This window comes from Zophobas morio, unplaced genomic scaffold (assembly GCF_036711695.1).
Source record: "Zophobas morio isolate AGI-343-1 ecotype UQ-CSIRO unplaced genomic scaffold, CSIRO_AGI_Zmor_V1 ptg000046l, whole genome shotgun sequence".
Taxonomy (NCBI): Eukaryota; Metazoa; Arthropoda; class Insecta; order Coleoptera; family Tenebrionidae; genus Zophobas; species Zophobas morio.
Genome location: NW_026972151.1, coordinates 3,794,379 through 3,818,695, shown reverse-complemented (window position 1 = coordinate 3,818,695; position 24,317 = coordinate 3,794,379). Strand labels below are relative to the sequence as shown.

At 36.2% G+C, this 24,317-nt stretch overlaps 1 protein-coding gene across 3 annotated transcripts in view; it reads left to right on the top strand.

The window, feature by feature from the left end:
• LOC135142394 (potassium channel subfamily K member 9) overlaps nucleotides 1-24,317 on the top strand; it is a 273,018-nt gene that overhangs the window by 121,657 nt on the left and 127,044 nt on the right. For all 3 annotated transcript variants that reach the window (XM_064074106.1, XM_064074107.1, XM_064074108.1), the window contains 4 exons: nucleotides 11,455-11,717; nucleotides 11,792-11,946; nucleotides 18,520-18,766; nucleotides 18,822-18,974. In XM_064074106.1, the coding sequence (XP_063930176.1) occupies nucleotides 11,455-11,717; nucleotides 11,792-11,946; nucleotides 18,520-18,766; nucleotides 18,822-18,890 (734 nt within the window). In that variant the 3' untranslated portion in view covers nucleotides 18,891-18,974. The remainder of the gene's footprint in view (nucleotides 1-11,454; nucleotides 11,718-11,791; nucleotides 11,947-18,519; nucleotides 18,767-18,821; nucleotides 18,975-24,317) is intronic.

Here is a 24,317-nt window from a genome sequence, read left to right as displayed (position 1 = left end):
ATGCCGCTGACGAGAAGAATTGCTACGGGAGATGAATCATCGCAATTTCAAGACTTACTGGAAATGATGAGGAAGATTCAAGAAGATACGAGTCAAAATAAGGAAGAACTGATGACAGGAATGAGGAAAAATTTAGAAGTTCTTAAGGCTGAAATTAATACTAAGATGGAGAATCTTTTGGAAGACAACATTAGGGTGCAGAGCGAGGAACTGGTTAAAGTTTGTGAACAAAGAATGTCCGTATTAAATGAACGTCTTACAGAGGAAATTTCAAATTTAGACCATAAATTAATTACTGTTGAAGCAGAATTTAATAAAAAACTCGAAGCTTTGAGAATGATTGACACATCTGTCAATTCGTTGACAATGTCAACGAACGCGAGCAATAAAATCATTATTAAACCAAATCCATATTATGTAAGGCTTCGTGGGAAGAATATTTCACTCAGTTCAATATTATAACCAACATAAATGGGTGGAACAATTCAGAGAAGGTTAATGTACTGGCGGCAAAGTTAAGGGATGTGAATGTATTGCAGAATTTGCCGCAGGAAGATCGACTGAATTATGAGAAGCTCACATCAGCACTAAAACTGAGATTTGGTGATGCCCATTTAGCTGAACTTTTGTATGGTCAACTTCGAAATAGAACACAGCGTCTAAACGAAGATCTTACGTCGTACGCGTATGAAGTTCAGACGTTAGCAAAAAAGTTTTTGTAAACTCCCCACTGGAAACGCAGGAATTAGTCGCATCAAAACAATTCGTAGAGGGTATAGAGGATATTGAAGTTCAGAAGATTGTGCGATTATCCAGTCCTTGGACTTTGCAAGAAGCCTTGGTCAAAGCGCTTGACACTGAAGCTGCAATAAAGGCTACTCGGTTGACTAAGAGAATTAGAACGATTGAAGCTGAAGAGGAATATGAGGTAAAGGCGACCAATATTCAACGTTTGATTCAAGATTCTCCAAGCAATGTAATTCGTTATTGGGGGTGTGGAAAAAAAGGCCATATACGTTCTCAATGTAAAAAGTTTTTTTGTAAGGAAAATGGTGGATCGAGGCACCAACACGACGTCGGCTCCGATATTGGCACATCCAAATGAGACAGGTACATTTTACTTGGACACAGATGCAAGTTACTGTAGTATTGGAGCAGTTCTGTCTCAAGAGCAGGATGGTTTGGAAAAGGTGATTGGTTATTATAGCAAAACATTACATCGTGCTCAGGAAAATTGGTGTGTCACTAGAAAAGAATTGTATGCTGCAGTAACGGCCATAAGTAACTTTCATACTTTGTTATTTAGAAGAAAATTGTGGTACGTACAGATCACTCGGCTCTTCAGTGGTTGATGAACTTTAAAAATTCGGAGGGACAAACTGCCCGCTGGTTGGAGTATTTACAGACTTACGACTTTGATGTTTGTCATCGTCGTGGAAAAGTCATATTAATGCAGACTCTCTGTGAGAAGACCTTGTGAGGAAACTTGTAAACACTGCAGTAAAGAAGAAAAACATGATGTCCAAGTAAATGTTACAAAAATTGTACAATTTGAACTTAATGAAAAAGAATTATCGTTTGAAGGCTTTAGAAAAGCTCAATTCGAAGATCCGTCTTTAAAGTTAATTATGGAATAGAAAAATAGTAATTACAAGCCGTCCTTTCAGGAGGTATCGAACATGAGTCCACTGGTGAAAGCATATTGGGCGCAATGGGACTCCTTGATGGTTAAGGAGAGTGTAGTGTATCGTTTGTGGGAGAACGCGAATGGTAGGGAAATTAAAGAGAAATTGGTGGTACCTTTCGCCCTACAAATCGAACTTATCAAGCAGTTACATAGCACCGATTACGGTGGACACTTGGGCGTAACTAAAACTTTAAGAAAAGTTAAGGATCGATGTTATTGGGTAGGATGTAGAGAAAATGTGGAAGATTATTGTATAACATGTGACGTTTGCAATTCTCGAAAAGGACCAAGTACTCGCAATCAAGCTAGAATGCAACAATTTAATGTCGGGTCCCCATTTGAAAGAGTAGCAGTAGATATTTTGGGTCCTCTGCCTGTCAGCGAGCGAGGAAACAAATTTCTTATTATTTTAATGGATTATTTTACAAAATGGCCAGAAGTAATGCCTGTACCAAATCAAGAGGCTGAAACCATCGCGGAGGTGTTAGTTGATCATGTGTTCTCACGGTTTGGAGTTCCCATGGAGCTCCATTCAGATCAAGGGCGAAACATCGAATCCGTATTTCTCGAAACAATGAAGATTATGGGTATTAATAAAACAAGAACGACTCCTTTACACCCCCAATCTGATGGTATGGTGGAACGTTTTAACAGAACACTTCTAGACTATCTCTCGAAATTCGTCAATGAAGATCAGAAAAATTGGGATCAAAAAATTCAACTGGGTTTGCTGGCATATAGGACGGTCGTTCACGAAACTACACAGTACACTCCGGCCAAAATGATGATGGGCCGGAAACTGCGTCTTCCTTTAGATTTGGTCCTTGGCGGTTCCCCTAATGTAAATAGTCATATCAGCTCAGGATGGGTCAGCAATTTGCAGAGAAACCTACGGGAAGTCCATGAGTTAGGGAGGAATCAAATACAATTAACCAGCGACCGCATGAAAGCTAGATATGATTTTAGAGCAAATTGTCCTAAATATAAAGAAAGTGATAAGGTGTGGTTATACAATCCACATAGACGTAGGGAAAGGAGTCCTAACTTCAAAGAAACTGGGAAGGGCCGTACGAAGTAAAAAAATGCTTGAATGATGTGGTCTACCGTATTCAAAGAGGACAGGGAAGACCTAAAGTAGTTCATAGCGATCGGTTGTGGTATTATAGTAAACACGACGAGGATGTCGATAATTAAGGGAAGGGCAGTGTTATAAGATATCCATGAAATAAAAAAAAAGAATTGAATAAGATTGAAATTGTACTCTGTTGTCAAAAAAATAAAGTTATTTTTCTTTTGCAAGGGTTTATTAAACCCACGTAACAATATGGACCAGATTCTAATCTGGGAGTATAAGCGTCTCCACATTTGGGTATTAGGAAAATAGTAGTGAATGCTTTTGGCAGTCCACAGCTGTTTAATTTTGTTATCTCTTTTGGTAGGCAATTAGTAAGCTATTAGCTAACGGGCGGAATTTTAGTTTCTGGGACCACAAGCCCAAAAGTCCATTTGTTAATTCGACTTGTAATATGACCCGACCTGACCTGATCGCGAAGGGCTATGCGTTCTCCTGTTCTACTCACTGAGGTTGTTAAACCGTTTTGCCACAGTACTTTTTGTCTTCTTCCTTACGGGCACAAAACTTAACAAACCCGGGTTCCTGACGTTGAAAAAGCTGACTCCGAGAATAATTCTCTGTAAGCTTTACTACAACAAAAATTCTAATAACTTTCAACCCAGCTCTGTAGAATATCATGCGTGGTTACAATATTACTATATAATTTACCCCAACAATAGCAGCTACCTTTCAGACTGTAGCAACCGCTCTCATCCCCAATTTATTCCTCATCACCATTACGCGTCGCCCTTGCACGTTAGCTTTCCCCACACAACATAATTCATTACGGCCCTGTCTAATTTACACCGGTTGGGTCGTTTTATGTGTTTTTACGCGGTCTACGCCTTATGTTTTGTAACCCGGGATGAACGGTAATAATGAACATTTACGCAATAACGGTCCTGATAAAAGCATGTGTGGGTCCGCATGTTTAGAAATTTGTTGGCCCGTTTAAAATGAATAATGGCAGCTTTCGGCTTCGGACAAAGTCCAGGGATGGACTCGTGAACAATAAAGCGGCACAGCTTTGCAGGAAATTGATGGATGGATTAAAAATTGGTGGATGCGCCGGGCTGCATTGTGCGTGTTTGTTTTTTAATCTGCTAGGTTATTGTTTAGGGATTATTGCGCGAAAAACAGTTAAACGTTTGAGATAAAGTGGGGGAGATGGTGCATGAAAAATTGCACTTTGTCGGAGAAAAATGCAATGAATTTTTGAATAGACGGTGATTGATCGCGTGTGGTGGAGGAAGGAAGGAGGGAGTGCGCATGCGCTGGAGTTATTGATATAGGGCGCTAAATTTGAATTCGTTACTTTGACAGCTTAACATTGTAGTCACTTAAAAGTGAACTTGAATCTTAAGAAAAGTAATCTATTAATTGGAATAAATATTTTTTTTATTTTATGGAAAAGTTTGATCATTTTGAAATAATAAAACTTAGCCTTTGTGTCTAAGGATATTATCGCTAGTAAAATTATAGTCAATTATGTCGTGAATACACTAATTGAAATGATAGCCACAAAAAGTGCAAATTCGGGAGGATTGTTTGTATTTGAGAATAATAATCAGAACTTTCCACACTAATTGCTTTATGATCCGACAATTGTCTGTCGATAACCTGATTCATGCTGATAGTCAAGCAAATCAAGGCGCAACGGTTGGAATATTTTTTGTCACTTTTCGTTAGACTAATTGACCGAACCCCTGTAGATTAGAAAATAAAATAACATACCAAGATTTTTTATCCAAAAAATTGATTAAATTTTATTAGAGAAACCCTTTTCTAGGATACTAAAATCTAAATAGGAGTTTCTCTAGATAGGTTCCAAGATATATGATACTAATAAAAATTAAATTTCCATCTAAAATAAGTGTCATCACTAATAAAATCAACTGATACTTTCATTCCAAGATTTCCTTCTCGGCTAACTCACGTCCTACTAAATTCTGTTTTCATCTTTGATGAATAAATTAGCAGAGGGCGCTTCGATCATACACTGCGGTCATTCCCTACCAGTACACAAGTTCACTTGGGTTTTCCTCTCGGGGGTGTCAACTAAAATTAGATTGAATTTGCCCAATAACGGGAAGTTATATGACAAGTCTCAAACCGGCGGCTTCCGATAGGTAATTACACTTAAATGGGCAATTAGTTCGGTTATTGACAGTAATAAAGATGGAACGGTCGTCAAGAACTCCAGATTTATCTATAATGGGGATTTTTCTGATATGTAACTGCTGCTGTCGCTGTGACACATTTGACGAATTGATTTCAGGTGGTTGGGGTCATGTGTTAAAGTAAATGGACGATGATGTCGGGAATTGGGGATCTGAATTTTTTATTTAGCACGGAGGAAATTGTGAGTTAGGAAATGTAGATTTCAGATGAATAAAAAACATAGAACAAAAAATGAAGCCACTATAGGTTCAAATAATTTTTGTACATCACAAAGCAACAAACTGAACGTTATTCAAGAATATTTTTTCAAGGATTTTTAAAATATAGGAATCCGAAAAAAAGGTGATTCTTTTATATTTAGACTTAACTAGTCAAACGATATGGTGAAAAATCTGTCGCAAATAGAATAGAGTTAGAAAATTGTACAGAGCGATAATGTTGAATCAGTTTTTGGTTTCTAAGTTAAATTGTAAAACTTTGTGGTATAGTTGACTCTCTGAAGATAAAATTGGACAAAAATGTCAGTTTGGAAAGTTTTAGAGAAGTTATTAGTAAAATGAGAAAAATATCGAAATAACTAATTTTGCAATAAAAAAAAATTAAAAAACTGTTGTTGCTCCTAGTTTGCGTAAAATACTTTTTGTAAAAGATTTATAAGTTTATAATAACAAATTACAGAAAAATATTTAAATCTTAAACTGGATATAATTGAAGTTTTGATTAAGCCCTCATGTGTGTCATATGCAGGGTTATAATCACCAAGTGCGGTCTCCTGGATATCTTATTATTAGTAGTTATTACTTATTAGAAACAGAGTTCTGTGTTTAAGGGATAAAACACTACTTAATTCATCCAAACAGAACACCCTCAATTTTTTGCATATTCTGCCGACCCCGCTTTGATTTTAGAGCCACCGTATAATTTTTAAATTTGATGCGACGTTGCCATGTTATTCCAATTTTCTTCATTTTTTTAGCAATTGAAGGCTTCATAAAAAAACTTCGGCATCGCGGAAGTGATGTTCATTACCGTCCGATCGCCAGCGCCATTGCAGTTGTGGCCTACAACTTCGGGCATTCTTAATAATAATTAGTACTTTTTCTAGGTTTTCCTCAGTTATACGAGTTCTCCTACGTGTTAAAATGCTTTAAAAATTGAAAATGACTGTTCAACATCACAATTTTCGTGATGATCTTGATCAGATAAACACTGAATTGCATCAAACGCCATTGAGGTTGAGACTGCACAGTCGGCCAGCCAAATCTATCGCCTAACGTCGTGCCGTTTGCATATTTGTCTCATTGATTCCCCATCAATTCGACTGTGCCTAACTCTGGTCATATATTTTGTGGAGAGATAAATAAAAATACTCGCGTTGTTGTGATATAAATAAAAGTCTTAGTCGATAAGATACAGAGTGTGTATTTTATTACTATTCACACCGATATATTGAAAGAAAGAGAAAAAAATTGGAATAGCATGTGGTAATAACATATTAGAGGTTAGATTTGAAAAATAGATCGCTTTGTAGCCTTATTCGCTCTCTGCACATACTAGTATACCATCAGCATTTACTCCTTCTTTACCATTTCTAGATTTCTCTAGTTTTTATGTTTTATTTGAACATGTTCATATTAAATCATTCGTAAATGTATTGAAAAGTAGTGGACTTAGTCTCCTTCCTTGCTTAGTCCTTCATTTGTAATAAATACTTGTTTGTTTTTCCAAGTGGTAGAGTTCTTGTTCTTCTTGTCCTGGCTCTTTAGGACCCTAACAATTTTAACTTTTGCTTCTTTTTGGATGCAAAATTTTCCATATTTTGCTTCTCGGTATCTTATCAAAGGTCTTTTCTAAGTCTATAAATGTCAGAGAGGTTGTCAAGTTTTGTTGTCTAATCTTTTCCATCAACTATTTTATGCTGAATATAACTTGTCTATTATTTTTTCAAAACTTTTCATGGTTGCACTTATCCAACTAGATCCCTCTATAATGACTACCACATTTACTGTCTGTTTTTTTGTGAATAGGTAAGATAGTGCTATTTCCCATATCTTCCATACTTTGCTGCAGATGTCCAATAGTGGTTGAGTTCCTGTATCTAACTGCATCTCTTAATTACTCTTTTTTTTTATTTCTTGGCTACATATCTTCTTCTGTTATAGTTTCTTTTTGTTGCTATTTTTCTCCATTTGCGTGTATCATTTGGGGGTACCCCGAGGAAGTAATTAATCTAACCATTCGTATTGGATGGGGTTTCCGGTGATAGGTACATCTACCTTAATGGTAAAGGATTGCTCCATCGCTGAACTGGACGTGTAAATAAGGTAAAAACATGGGCAGATTCTCCCAGTACAGCACGAACAGCCTCAGTAGAACCGAAAAAGGAAAACCCGGTCGGGTGGTTTGTGGGCCTCTGTGCACACTTGATCGGTCGATGCAATACGAGAGCGGATTATGATGTACACGCATAATTAACTAGGCCAGTTGTGGAAGGTCTTGGAGCTGCTTCTGCTTGACGATGGAAGTTGGATATCAGAGCCGAACTGGGTTCTAGGCAGACGAATCAAACGGTTGATAAGCGGGACTGAACTAGCTCAGTTCTAATGCCGAAAACGGACTAAATAACTTTGAACGCCGATCTCTCCTTGAAGGCAGGTCATCTACAATTTTAATTGGCCTTCAAGTGCTGTGATTGGTGATCCGTGAATTCTGACCATATTTGGCAAAGCAATGCGGGTTGTTTGATGTTTTCTTTAAGTGATGGTAATGTCTGTCTTTGTTTGGAGTTGGAACAAAGAAGTGTGAGCTCTGCCTACAGTTAGTAAAGGAATGTTTTAACTTAATTCTTGGAAGAAAGGGCTAAGTTATTCGAAGGTGTTATAAGTTAGTTTTATTTTTTCTTCTACCTTTATGATTTGAGTACCTACCTTAAACATAGGACAATTGCTCTGTTTAATGGTCTGCCCGAGTTCTGCCCAAGTTTTCTTGTTTTCCAGTTCGTTGTCTATTTTTCTTTACTTTTTATATTTTTCGTAATTTGTACGTTTTTTTTCAAATATTTCTTCTATGCATTTTTTTTCTTCTTTATACATAGTATCTTTTATGCTATTTTGTATCTGATAACTATTTCCTGTTACTCTTGTCTCTTATGATGTAATCAAATATGGATTTTTTTCTCTTCTCGAGGGTACTTCTTTTTTGTATTCCTTTGTGTTTGAATCAAGAATTGCTTGTAATCATATTCTGCATTATACAGTACTCTAGGAGTGTAACCTGTACCATTAATATTTCTTACATTTCTCCATGTACTTTGGGTCTGTTCATTTAACTCTGGCATTGAAATCTCCGAAAAGATATACTTTCCCTCTTACACTTTCTGTGACTTTTGTGAGTTGCTCACAAAATGTTCCTTTATTCCCCTTCTTATCGTCTTCATTGGTATCTTCCACATACTAAAATGAATGTGCGGATGCTGTTGTTCCCATACTTTATCTCTATAGTCATGATTTTTCTGAAATCGCCTCCGATTTATACAATTGACAATACAACTGCACCCGTTTTCATTTGTTCTTTTATTCCACTATAGATTAGGAGGTATTCGTTATCCGTGGTTCTACTCCATGTTCTCTTTTTCTTCATTTTATCATTTGTGTCACTTCTAATAAGTCTAGTACGCTTCTTTCAAATACACTTTTTGATTCTTTTTCTTTTCCTTGTATGCCTCTGGCAATCCATGTTTCATCATTTCCTTTTCTATATGCTAACTTTTCTTGATTATTGTTCTATTTATTTGATTATTAGTTTCTTAATGTTGCTGTTATTATACTTGTTCTATGTTCCCAGTTTCCTCGTTCCATTGTACATTTTCTTACGTATTGTAAATTTGTGATGTCCTATTTTCACAGTTTTATCAGTCTATTTCCTTCAGTGGCTTTTATAACTATTAATTTTTGTATTTTTCTTTCATGTTCTGTTAAATGATCTATCAAAAACACCTTGTATTTTCTTTAGCTTGTTTGCTTCGCATTATTTCCAATACTGGGAAGTTCTGCTACACACATTTTTGAGTTGATTTTTGTTAAATTTCTCTAATCCTGTTTTCTACTCTCTGTTTTCCTTAGTTAAAGTTCACTTACCACAACATTGTTCGTTTTATAGTTTTTCTTTAGTAGCTTTATCTTTTTTTTTTTAGTGACTCACTCTGAATAATACAGGGTTTCTGTAAATGAATAGAGGGTCGAAGTAGGTCATGAAAGCGTGCCGCCTCCACTTTATGGAAATTTTACTAAATATCCAAGGACCCACGACAGATACCACACGCACCTGTATAATTGTTTGCCTAAATTCTTAATATATGTACATATTAAAAAATTAAACTAATTCACCATTGTTCAATTTCATCCTGTAATAGGAACTCCTAACTGCTGAGACAATCGTGTAACAGATATTTGGGGATTCTGTTTAAGTCGTTGTCTCAAATAATCAACAATTTCCTCTGATACTGAAGGTCTTCAAGGAGATTTCCCTTTGTTGACACTGCCAATTCGAACAAATCAGTTGATTCCATCTCTAATGCGAGCCTCTAACGACGTTTCTTGAGTTTGCAAATTAGGGTAGTTGCCCAGAAATTCTTGCATACAAGTGGTTACAGAATACACTCACTTTCCGTTTATGAATATTCCATTGCGATAATAAGTCATAACAATGAATGTGTCTTGTTCAACAAAATAAATCATTCAAAAACTAAAATTCGTTATATATGTATATATAATAATTTTAAATTGGACTGAAATCTGATAAAATTGTCACTTTAATTTAAATTTAAATTAATTGTAAATTAAACGAAACGGAGTGACACTAATTTGCATTATACAGTACTGTCCGAGATGTAAAGTTGTCTATGCAATAAATAAAAATTCTGGTATAGTGGATGTAATATTTTATTTAATACTACGTACTCGAATCGAAGACAAGATTTTATTCTAGAAAATTTATTGCACCTGTTGAACGCAAAATCGAAAGATTTATTATTCTTTTGTGTATTTACTGATATTTCGCTTTTGGGAGAAGTGTTACTAAGACAATAAAATAACAATTAAACACAAAAAAATCCTTATAATATTTGTTAATTTCTTTGGGCTAATTTGATTTTTCAGAGCCATTTTCAGATTTTTTGTTTTGCTGTAGTCTGTAGAATCAGTAAATTTATTTTCCAAACAATAGTTAATTATTTGTCTTGCATTATTGTTTTCCGTTCGCTTGTCCGTCTAAATATCTTAAAACTTTTAAGTGTGCTAAAATATTACTATAAAAATCGCCAAATGTTAATAAAAAATGTCCCTCTTGTTTCATAGAAAACAGTCAAATTTTAAATGTAACGACAGAAAATAGTAATTAATACATTATGAAAAATTTTACTGAAAACTGCTTTCCGACATGCGCCTGGTGTCGATCTACTGCTTATTATGTTTTCGCCAAAGGGAAGTTCAGAGTACACAACTACATCTTTTAGTATCTAGTTAGTGTTTCACGAATTTTTAATTTAAAATTACCATGCTGTTTACATTAGGAAATTCTTGTAGCAAAATTGTGGCGACTAATAAAAATGTAAATTTATCTTCGATACGAGGAAAATATACAAAACAAACTAAAAAATCGCAACGTCGGAAACAAAGTTCGAGTGCATTATACACTCCGTGCACAACACATGTTGCCAATGCGTATATAAAAGAGTAGATTAAAATAATAAGGAACAAAGTTTCCTTTTAACTCTCTCGTTCTGCTTGCTATATGAGCCAACTTTTATCTTAAGTCAGGTTCGTAACGTGTTTAGTGCTACAATACTGCATAAAACAGTGCTCATAAACATACTTGCGCTAAGTTTTCAAAGCGATCGCAAAGTTAAACAGAGCGAAAACTCAAAATGAATGCAGTGAATGACGAACGTATCGAGCTTTCAAATAACCGCTTTCAAACTAAAATTTGCTATGTTGCCTCTAAATCATTTTCAGCTCACGTTATATCTATAATTTATTACAATCGTTAAACATAATATGAGTTTTCTGCATGAGCAACTTCTAAAAACGGGAGAAATGGAAGTGTAAAATCAAATGTTAAGTTGACTGTTGTAATAGTGAGCAAACTCGAATAAGTGTGAACGAAAAGTTCAGGGGAAATTAGCGAACTTTGCTGGCTTTACTTTGCTCTATTTGAAGATTAGTTCTCGTAAAGTACACACCGTACTTCAAGAAATAAAGGATTACAGAAAGACTTTCCACTGTACATTTTGATAATTTTTTTTATTTAAATTCAATTCGTAGTCAGCACTCCATGGCAACCGTTCGCTGTGACGTGTCACGAACTGCTTTCGTTCTTAATTGTGTAGTTTGTTATTATCGGCGAAAGCTCGGTCATTATTTTACTTTCTAAAATCTTGTTTTCTGTCTTATATTGAAGTTTTTATTCATTTCAGGTTATGGCAACATATCTCCTCATACTTTCGAGGGAAAATTAACCACCATAGTTTACGCCATCATAGGCATGCCTCTTTTCCTCTTGTACCTCTCAAATATTGGAGACATAATGGCTCGGTCATTTAAGTGGATCTATGCCAATTGTTGTCTCTGCAGATGGTGTCCAGGTGTGGCGAAACGTCGCGCCGAGCGCAAAAGACTGCGAGAGCAGTTACGCGGAGAATATGAAGAAGGCGTTGAAGAAGAAGAAGAAGAAAATCAGGTAATTTTGTTTAATTTATAGTCTCGTTTTCAAGTGACGTGAACTAACATGGGTTGTATTTTTTGTGTTGGCAGATTGAATACGGCGAGAATTTTGATGCGTTCTATAGGCAAAGAGCATCAATTGTTAGTGCAATGAGTGGAGAAGGAACGGATGCCGAAAGTGAAGAGTCGTATGACGTGCAGACTGTTACTGTTCCTGTAACTATTTGTCTTGTCATTATGGTGGGGTAAGAGATATTTTTTTGCTGCAGAATCACAATTTCTTAGAACAGTGGGTGTAGTAATTATACTAGTTCTGAATAGAATGGAGGAAATGCGCATCCATTAAGAGGAAACCCGGGTTCCAGTTTTTTCACTAGAAAAAAAATTTGTTCCAAGGTCACTAGTTTCTTTTATGAGAGAAATTAACATCCGTGGGGCGTTTAGAATATTACATTTATTTTTGTAATTTATACACTAATTAATAATTTATATCCTAACAATAATGAACTTCGGTTGAAGTAATAAAGAGTTACAATATGAAAATGTATTGATGTAGTTTAAAGGGTTTCTGTTTTCTATAAAAACAAACACATAACAGTAGCATTATCAATTATCATTATCACGTAAGCGCAATCCTTTGAATAGGTATAACCACTAAATTGTATCTTCTAGCAACACTAGAAGGCATAAAGCGTACTTCCTAATTCTTCTTCTTCTTCTTCTTCTTCCACTTCTTATTCTTCTTCTTAAACCTTTTCTCTATGCTGGTTTTTACTGCATAGCAGTATAGCCAGTTTAGTACCTCTTTGTGATACTTTCAGAGACGAGGGTTGTTAATTTACAGGTTAGAGGATCCATCGATGGCACGTCTGGGGCGAATCCATGTTCCCTAGCTGTTGTATAGTTTTCAACTGGAAACATTGCTAACGAGATTTTCACGTGATTTTGCCTTGAAGGATGAATATAGATCTGTGTAGAAATTTGTTGGTCTCCTTCTTTGTGCGTATTCGAGTATCATATGGTCCAAAGTACCTGCCGACCACGCGGGTACTATTCTGCTTCTTGGACTCCTATTCTACACATGTGGACTGGAGTTACCCAATGTCGTGATCAGGGGTGGAAATCGGGAATTTTCCAGAGGCAAATTTTATATATGGTTAGCCTTGGCCACTTTTCATAAAAAAAAATCACAACGGTTGCGATGACAGTAACTAGGTTGTTTGACTATAAGCGTACTAAGTTTGATGGCAAAACGATTAATATTGGTCTTCAATCAAGACTTTTTTTTAAAAACCATATCAGGCAAAAATTGAAATTTTGATAAAATAGAGTACAGATCTCTTATAAAGTACCTTTTTTTGAAAGGTTTGGCTGGCAGAGAAATTTATGCCGATATGCTGCATACACTGAACGATAAGGGTCCTTCATATACCATTATAAAGGACTGCAGAAGAGATGGAACAGAGACAAACACCATGCCGGAAGACCCGTTTGTGTGTCTACTCAGAAAACATTGATGCCGTACATGACCTGATGTTGAAAGATCGTCAAAATGGGCTTAAACGTATAGCAGAGAGATTTTTTATGAACGTATCTCCCAAATTCTACATCACGAATTGGGCATAAGAAAATTATCTGCAAAAATACCTGAATGCGGATTAAAAGCGGCAGAGGGTGACAACCTCCAAAATGATTTGCAACCTTTTTGAAGAGGACAAAAAGAGCATTCGAAAGAGTGGGAAGATAGAGGGTTTCTTCAACCATAGAAATAAATATTCAGAAATCTGCAATGAAGGTACCCGCGTCGATTTTTTGGGACAAGGATGGTATAATTTAAATTGCGAGAAAAAATTATCGAAAAACGTTCGTACATTTAAATGAAGTAAAATTTGGGGTACCATCCCTTCCTCATCACGAAACTCCGAGATTCTTTCAAAATACTTAAAAAAAAGACAAGGAATCCTTGAGATTCTTTGAAACTAGTCAAAAAACAAAACACAAGGAGTCCCCCAGTTTCTTTCGAATACTTCACAAATAAGACACATGGGACCATCGAGATTGTTACTTCAAAACCAAGCAAGGGATCCCCAAAATTTTTTCCAACTACCTTAAAACAAAACGCAATAGGTGCCCGAAATTTTTTCAAGTTACTTCAAAAACAACATTTCTTTAAAACTAAACTGCGCGTTAAAACTTAAGTATATTGGTTCAAGACATATTTATTACTCCTATTAGTTTTTTGACATTTTTCGAAACAATTGAGTAGGCTTAAATTAAATTAATTTCGATGTCCCTAACTTTTGACGCGTAGTTTACTTTAAAAACAAAACACAAGAGGTTCCCGAGATTCTTTCAAACTATTTCAAAAACAAAACACAATATTGGTCCTCCAGGTTCTTTCAAATTACTTAGAAAAGATTACACAGACAGATCCCTGAAATTCCTTCGAACTACTTCAAAAACAAAGTACAACTGGTCCCCGAGATTCTTTCAAATTACTTCAAAAACAAAAACCACAGGGAGTCCCCGAGATTCTTTCAAACTAAGATGCTCAAGCCAAAAATTGTCACTTTAACCAGATTCCTTGTTCTGTTTTAGTTTACATTCGGATGATTAGTGTTCAAGTTTCTTACATTTGACAGAACGAAATTCTTTCTTCTTAGCGTAGTCTTTCTTTGCTTCCGTATTTCTTCTCTTTTAACGCCAGGGACTATTTTAGCTCGCTACTATGACACCGGAAGAAATCCTGCCCACACAGGTTTTGTGCACATCGCTGTCTCCAAATATTCTGACGCGCCGAACTTCAGGCACAGCTAAGTCGTCGCTTAACTCTATATCACAAGGTAAAATTTGGAAAGTTGACGGTACACTGTATAGTGAAAGAAGAGTAAGATGATCAGAATTGATTGATACGTTAATTTCAGTTGGCTTATCAACTGACTCATGTATGGATTCCACTTTTTCCAGTGCCACAGACTTGGAGCCAGGTTGTGTCTGCCGAGGGGACTGACCTATACTATATAATCTTTCCTCCAAAAATTTACACCCAGTCGGTGCACTCTTTAATGGATCAAGTGTCCCCTCGCCACCCATATGGCTAAAGCTGACGCACAATTTTTAAATCCTAAACCTATTCAGTTTGAAATACTAGACATTTAAGGATCATGACCAGTCGTGATGCTACTCCACACCTGCCTCGCCGCATTCGAGAAGGACACCGGGGCCCGGGTACCGACGGGACTGGCTTGGTCAAAGACTTTTCATGCCGGGTTAGGATTGAGATATCCGTTCCCCCCTTGCAAGATCCTGGCTTTTCTTGCCCCTAGTCCTCCCAGGACTAACCGAGTACCAATGGTAGAAGTACCCGGTACAAAATTGTCAGCACTTTTACTAGGAAGTGAAGGCTTTGCTTGGCCTTCATCACAGCTGCCATTTGAGAAAAAGCCTGTACCACGCGAAGCAGGGAGTTGACATAAAGCAAGAGAGGATATGTTTTCACTTCTTTGTTCCATAGCAAGCGTTTAACAGTTCCTGTTTTCCGGTCCCGAACTTGGACTGGCCCTTTGTACTGTTAGTACAGGTGAGAGGGGTTTATTTCTTTAGAAGGTTTGCTGCTTCATCTAGTTTGATCATATTTATGATTATGGTACTTCTCTTTGGACGGCTGTTTTTTAGTACAAAGTTCGTGACTATTTTGGTATCTCGATAGTCGATAGTCGTCATTGCATACAACCAGAAACTACACGTAGTTCTTTGCGATGGACCGTTTTCAGTCTTTTCACTGTTCCTTTAGTTATGGCCAGATACGACGTACATCCAAAGTCTATGTGATAGCATACTAGGGATTTATGCAAGGTGAGCAAACTGTTGGGATCAACTCCTCACTTTGCATCACTCTCCGCTTTCATGACTCTAATTCCTTTACTGGTTTTGCCACAGGGGTTTCTTACCTTTGTGATATTTCTTAATACCCCATGATTTTAGCAGGATGGATGCTACAATTCATGGTGTCGGTTGAAGCTGTCGACCTTGGCCTTCTCCTTCTGTCCAAACTCTATTTCTTTCTCTTCGTCATTCCTGTCGATTTTCTTCTCCACAATCGTCTTGACTGGCCCTGTAGGATAGAGTGCATACTATCCGTAGCAACTCTTTCTTTTCCTATTTACTGTAATGCTTTTTGTTCTTTACCTACAACATCCGCACGCAATATTTTACCCTCGTGTACTCACTAAATTACCTGGCCATCCGTGGAAATTATTTTCCAGTATTTCCAATCGTATCATATCTTATCTCAATCGTTTTCGTAACGGTGTAGGAAGGTTTTGACATTACGTCTCATTATTTTCATTAGTAGTTGCACACATGTTTCAGTAGCATTTCTTGGGCTTACCCCAGAAGTTCAGATTAAGTTGGTTTTCTAATCTGGTATTCACTCGTTGCTTACATTATATCTGTCAACAGGTTTGGAGCTAGTTTTGATAAGCGGAAATATCTACCAAGCTTGGCCGCAGAATGGGTGTTAAGGTCAAAATCGCGAACTTTTTCCTCGACAACTACGAGGTTGGTCGTGTTAAGTACCGTGCGTACTGCGTAGCAAATTCAGTGATTTTTGGGATTTAAATAAGATCCTCGAAACCCGCTTGGTGCAATAGTTGTCAGGAGGTGTTTGGGACGGGTTTGAGGGATCTACGGCCCTCGCCGGAGTGAAGGTCGTCAGCTTACAATAATTGTTTACTCCAGATATTTGTATGATCTTACATTTTTATCACCTTAGATTTAGAGGGATTATTCTCTCAGTTTCTTTGAGAAGTTGTCGATTGTAATGTTCCTTCGGTTGTTGTCTCCCGGCATGGTAAGTTATAAGTTAAAGAGTGGTAGGCTTAGAACCTTGGAAGACCCATGTTTGCGACAAGCCCATAAATTGTCATATTTTCATTTGTCATCTAACGTCTGTGGGTTGTGATGTCAGCTAACTACACTGGCAAGTTGTGATTGAATGAAAAGAATTAATCGATAGAATTATATATACCAACATTAGTAATAATGGCAAATTCAAGTTATCATTCTAAATTAATCAATAAAAGCCGACAACAGAGACTAGAAAGTCGAAAATAATGAGATCACAAATAATTGAAGGAAAAATCAGCAAAAAATCTCTTGATGGAATGGAGATGGAGAAATACTCCAGTAGCCTCCTCACCACTATGTAGTAAATCCTATCGAGTTGCTACGGATTTATTTAAAGAGGGATATTCGTAGACAAAATACATCTCCGACGTTAAGTTCGAGAGTTCTTGAATTAATCCGACATAAGACGGACGTCATTAATAGTGTATTATTGGAAAGGCAAACGGAAATTCTTATTTATGTATCACCCAACATTCAACAATAAATTCATTATTAGTGTTGTGGATGGAGATGACGATGTGCATACAATGAATTTATAGATGCTGAAAGTTAAAAATTTATTTGTATTTAAATAAAATCAACATGTTAGAATTAAGAAAATTGTAGAAGTTCCTAGCCCTATTGCAAAATGGCTTGGGAAGAAGGAATTCCAAAAGTACACCGGTCATTGCTATCGGAGGAGTTCAGCCACTCTTTTGGCAAACGCAGGTGTAGATATGGTCTGTATCAAGCGCCACAGCGGATGGAAATTCATGCTCGAGCCCTAAGGTTATACAAAAACAAAATAAAAAAGAAAACAGAACAAATAACAAAGTCACCATTTTCAATGCAATTTTGAATTGTCAACCGTTCACTTGACCGAAAACACTTCTAATGAAATTTCTCACTTACTTTTCGAAACTCAAAGATTTGGAAAAATTGGTGGAAAAATCCGTGACATCAATCAGCTACCTGCAGCTTCTTAGTCTAATAAAAAAATGAATTACTTCGCACCCTTTGATATTTGTTAATAATAAGTCGACACATTATATGCTACACATATTTGCCTTTATTATGAAAAAAGCATTTTGTTCCGAAAACGATCACCACCTAATTTCTGAAAGTTAGTTTTTTTCTTAAGAGGAATTTGGCGCATGGCATTTTCAATACATTTTCCTAATGTAATATCTTCATTATTAACAAACTTATTGTTTTGAAATTTCAAATAAGTATAACTCGTCTAAAACATTTTTGACTACCTATTTTTAAAAATCAATACGTCAATTATTTATAGAAATTTCGGCACGCGGATTTCGCCACTGTTTTCAGCTTTGCATAAGTCTAGACACTATCTAAGATATACTATCTACTGTCTTTGTCGGAAATCTGATACTTTATCGGCAATTAACAAAACTCTTCTTTTACGTATAATATAAAGGTATAATAGGGCCAATTCTGAATTGAACCTGTTAAAATTTAAAGGTTGTTAAAAAATAAACAGCCAATCAGATTTAGGAATTTAACTCGTTACTATGGAAATTTGCATTTTAACACCCTTTAAATTTAACAAGTTTGATTCAGAATTGCCTCTAATTTCAGAGAAGCCATATGCATTCATTGCAAAAATGTTCTAAGTATTACAAATTATGTTGACTGATATATAAACTACAAAGCTTCCTTTTTGCCGCTCTATATGCAAACCACGGATTAGGTTAGAGCTAGTACGGGACACACTGTACATTTATGAGTTGTCTTCCAGCAAATACACTTTCACTCCTTTCTGCACATTCTCCCACGAGCATGCTTTATCGCGTTATTTTAACTTAGAAGCAAACAAAATTTCACGTATCCATTTTCCTAAAACAGGATAATGCTAATATCCAGCGGCCCCAGTTTCCACAATCCCTAAATCTACTTTCACTTTTTTCCAGGTACATATGCGGCGGCGCCCTTTTGTTTTGTAAATGGGAAGACTGGGAATTCATGGATGCTTTCTATTTCTGCTTCATATCCTTAAGCACCATCGGCTTCGGGGATTTAGTCCCCGGCGACAAGATTTACCGGCGCGGAGACGGCACAGACCTGGTAGACGAAGTCCTCGAATTAAGTTTCATATTTTGCTCCATGTATCTGATGCTGGGAATGGCGCTGATCGCCATGTGCTTCAACTTAATGCAGGTATAACACGCGCATTCGAACACGTCCTATGCGAATCTCATCTGCACGTTTCAAGGAGGAGGTCATACATAAAATAAGGACGACCGTGAGAACTGTCAAGTACATCTTACGCTGTGACAGATGACGGTGACGTTGCGCTGATACAAAAATTCCCAGACGTCCAGGACCAATCCAATCGACGGGAATGTCTTCGCGAAATAGGAATTCAGTGAGTAAGATTTTGCATTAATCAAGTTGACGGTGTGTCGAGCTTTGTTTTATTTTGCGGCTGCGACGAGACGCCACTGACGCGGGATTGTGATTGGTGAGGTGTGTCACGTGGTGGTACAGACACGGACACGATGTTAAAGAGCCCGTAAATGTCACGTTTAACATTTCTTATGGCGGTTACAGCACTCTCAGCGACTACAAAATTCTTTATGAAAGGCGCGCGGACGCTTTGAAATTTAATTTATTAACGTGAAAGCTTTGGAAATAAGTTGTGTATACATTTAATTATTCAATATTGATTTGATCTCTACATTCCCAAAATAAGAGTCAGGTAATGTTATCTTTCCCCTGGAGAGTGGTGATAAAAGTCTACCAATTAATAGTTTCATCTTTTTTAAATATTATTATTAATACATAAAGGATATATAAGTTATAAAAAAAGATCTACGCAATCACGATCTAATAGAACAAGCAGTTAATCCATTACTGCGTACCTTTCAAGGAGGAGTTAGAGCAAAACAAAACAAACAAATAAATAATTTTTAGTGTAACAATGATTCAAAAAATTATGTAAATAATTTAAAGTAGTCATGATTTCTGTAGTAAGTACATTTCATATATACAAGGCCCAGAAGTTTTAAATATTAATACGTGGAGTTGCCAAATAGAATAGTTAATTTAGTAGATGTGAGCACTCGATCTCACAATGAATTAGTTTTTTAAGACTAGATTTTAGATTATTTACGTGTCATGTGTCAGTTTGGTGCGAAACTGGTCCGTAGGGAACATACAGTGCATCACGCTTCAGAGTTCGACGGATTCTACAAGCATGCCGATTCTTGACCGATTGACATGGAAAGTTTCCAAGTAGTGATGGAAACTAGTGGAGTTCAACTGTCCCGTCTGTCTTCAAAGTCTAAGCCTATTCAGTTCGAAGGACCGGAAAAAGATGTCCAATTGTGGGAGTCGGCTCTTTTCAACACACTGTGCATATTCTTCTTCACTCATCCAAAATTTATTTTCTCTCTCTTCGTTAGCGCATCTAAATCAGGCCATGATTATTCGCTCCTTCTTGTTTTTGGTTATTAGGTACCGTGCTAATTTCCCTATTATCCTTAAATATTTGTCGTTGTACCTACAATGTGTTATCTCTCTCCACTTCCCCCCTGCTTCTATATAGCAAAATTTCTGCCACAGAGTTTTTGCTACATCTGTTTTCCTTGACTTCTCACTGTTTTACTTCCTTCCAGGCATAATCATTTCACTCGTAGTATTTTGTCCTCATTTTGCAAAGCTCTTGTTCGTGGTCATTCTTTTTCTCTTTCCCGCACTATTATGTGATAGTGTGGCCTTTCTTCTGTTCGTTCTTCGTATTTTACGGCTCTCCTTCCCATTGCTACTCTCAATTTTTCCCTTTTCGTTTCCTCCCTCATTATATACCCTGGTGTTTCTATTTCAAGACTTATAGCGTCCATTTCAAATATCTTTCTTGGATTTTCTCTACCTCTTGAAACTCTGTTTACCCCTAGATCTTCACCCCATACACTTTTAACCAAGCTATCAAACAGCATAATACGTCTCTTCCAAACATTAGCAAATTTCGTTTCTATAATTCCCCATGCTATCCCTACCACCTTGCACTATTTTGCATATGTTCTTTATATGAGTGTTCATTGACTTGACCGAGTTAAAGTGGAATCCCAAATATCTAAATTCCTTCACGTGTTCTAATTCTCTGTGTCCCCATTTCCAAACCCTTCCTTTTTTACTTCCACCTTTTTTCCAAAGGCCATTATTTTTGTCTTATCGACATTTACTGTAACTCTTCTTTACTTTTCTCATACTTACCTTTCAAGATTTCTGATCATTTCTTACATTTCTCCTTCCGACTTAGGTATCACCAAAATATCATCGGCATATGCCAATACGGAACCCTTATTTCTTCCACTTACTATCTGTAGTTTGGTAAACATTTCTTCAAGATCTTCCACGTAAGCTCTGAAAAGACTTGGGCTCAGCGGGCATCCCTGTCTTACCGCCTTTATCGTGTTAGAATTTTCACTCTCTTTCCCATTCACTCTTATTTTGATGGTTGTGTTCTTTAATCTTGCCTATCAAATGATCACTGGTCTTTTTCTTTTTCAAATATTTCTACATCTTTTCTCTATCTACCGTGTCAAATGTTTTAAAATCGGCAAAAAAGGGAACACGGTAGCTTCTTTCTTGTGTATTTCTTTGGCCATCCCATGATGGTATATAAAAATGTATTATTCATTGTTTCCTTCCATGCCCTGAACCCTGTCGACATGTCTGGCAACAACCCTTCTCTCTGCATTTCCTTTACTAGCCTACGCGTCTCTTAGTACTATTGCACACCATTTGTAACTCGTATTTAGCAAAGTTATCCCTTTATAGTTTTCGGTAATTCTCCCTGTTCCATTCCTTCTCACCTGCCTTTACCCATGCTTCATTTAGAATTCCATCTTTCCCCTCTGACTTTCCTTTTTTTAGTTTCTATAGTTGTATTCTTAGTTCTTCCTCTGTCAATGAATCCACTTTGTAATTTTCGCCTTTTTCTTTTATTTCAGTCGTTTCTCGTTTCTCTGTACTTCCTGTTCTTTTCTTGCATCCCAATTTTTTCGCTTATAGCTTTTTCCTCTTTTTTCATCATTTATTTCTATTTTGTCTTTTACTTTTTACTTCCCGAGCGTAAGCGAAGAAAGTATTGTAATGGACTCCATCGGACGAATGGCCACCTTTAAGTTTTCTCGACGTTTCATGACCCCTACAGTATGAAAAAATTAGTCTACAGTTTCCGTCTCTCTCTCTCTCTCTCTCTATCCATTTTTATTAGACACGTAATCTCCGAAACTGTTAGACTGATTGTTGTCAAATTTTGCATGTATATTAGAAATATCGTGCAGATGGTTAAATGCTAACCAAAATTTGGTTAATCATCCCCACCAACAATTTGATGACGTCATTTCAATGAATGGTATTCTAAAACGATTTGAATGTTACACAAAAATATCCTCACATACTTGTAGTGTACGAATCCACTTTCGGGTTTTTCGCTAAAAAATCAAATTTTCGCATAAACATTTGCAAGGTATAATAACGTTTTATTCTTGACGCGGTTTGAACGTTTCCGTGGCGCAGTAGGTGTATCGGAGATAATGGCGACCTGTGGTACTGCAATTGTGGTTCGATGCCGAACTTGGTCCTTTACTTTTTTTTCTTCCATTGGTATAACGCTGTGACTACTTTTCTTTTATATTGTGACTAGAATTATCCATGTTGATGACGACATCACAATTTTTTTATTAGTCAAATTAAGAACGAGTCACCCCATTTTCTCGAAAATGTGAAAAATACGCACGTCTTTTTATAATAATGATAAAATAAGAATTATAATATTCCAAATAAAACTAACTTCTACGTGACATTCTATCGATGTATAAACATAAATAAACACTTGAGCTTCAGATTGCTATTACCTACTGCTGAAGGACAAGGGGTGTTATTTATACCTCTAGTTTTTAGTTTAGAGCGATTTTCAAAAAGGACATAATAATAAAATCTTTTTAAAATGATATTGAAATTTTGCATCACGTTATCACCACTCAATATTATCATCTTTTTGTCGGCGTCGTTCTTTGTGATTTGTACGCTGAAAACAGTGGTGACAACCGCGTTCCGAAATTTCCATAAATAATTAAGAGATTGCTTTTCAAAGACACACTACCAAAAATTTTAAAAAGAAGACGATAAACTATTTTTAAAAAACTGCCACTGTGTTATTTCGGGGAAGTTGTGAACAGGTTATACTTAAAATTTCAAAGCAATAATAAGTTTGTCCATAATGGAGACATTACATGCCGAATATATATTGAAAACCCCGGACTTAAGATTCCTTTAAACACAAAGAAATGGTTGACCTTTTACTTAATTATGCATGTAGAAATCTTTAGCAACAAAAAGTAGGATTTGCTTCTTACCCAGACTCAAATTCAGGCGGTGGGTGTTTTCTCTTGGACAAACAGAAAATAAATTAGGGCCAAAGGTAAACTCAAAACCAACATTATTTCATTTCAGAGAAAAGTAGCAAACTTTTTGAGTTTTTTTAGTTATTAAATTCTTCAAAGGGAATAGGAAAGGACTGACCCTCACTCATTTTTCGTTAAAATGTTAGACAAAAAGAACACTTGAGAAGACCAGACAACTGAAACGAGTAGGTTTATAAATTGCACAAGGCGGCCACTGGTAAAAAAAAGCTGCAAATTTGGCCGGAATGTACAAGGGATGGAGATGTATACGTTCATAAAGCGCAATATATAAATGACATACTTCAAAAGGGGATGAGAAAGTTCGATTGGACGCTGCAAAAAATATCCTAAAGAATAAATATTAACGAGAAAGATATTCTATACAGAAAAAATAAATTCTTCTCGGCAGTTGTATAGAAATGTGAGCAATAAATAACTTCTAATATTGACATCATCTGCTATTACTGACCTAGATAGGCACACTTTTTCACACAAATTTGGTGAAATTTTCCATATTAGCGATGTTCCAGTTCAACGATAACCAGATTTCACAGGAGTATTGGTGTATCAGGAATATATTCGTTGTAAAGTGGATTTAAATAACAGATAACTATTTATTTTTGCACTAAAATATCATATTTATGTTTACCGTGAAACATATATTTAATTTGTGGATAGGTTGATTCACCATTCGCTTATTTATATGTTTGCTTGTACATTATAAATCTGCAATATTGACATTTATTATATGTACTTTTGGCATCACAGTTAGATTAGCAGATGCACTAACGGTTTTTTTTTAATTGACTTAAACAAACCACAAAATTCAAACACAGTATTGTAAATAGTTGTTATTTAATGTTATTTAATGAGTACGTGACGAGACGCCACTGATTAAAGATGATGACTGTTGAAAAAGCCACACGGTGATGATGCTTTTAATTACGCATTCGGTATCCAACAACTTGTAAACGTCACATTTATTAACGTTTATTATGTCGGTTTCAGTACTCATTTCCCAATTAAAATAACAGATCCATGTCATAAATACGCGATATTTATGTCACTGGAAAATCCATTTCTCTGGCTATTTTTGTGTCTCGTTTTGTTTATAATGCGAGGCTAGATTAATTTATTTTTTTGATTATTTATGTGTTTCATTTGCATATTGTAAACGACACACTGGACATTTATTTATCGCTGACAACGCAATTATTACACCCCTGTGTTTGGCACTAATTACCGCATCCGAATACAATTGTTTGCAATTTTTCACATGAACTTATTTCTGTCCA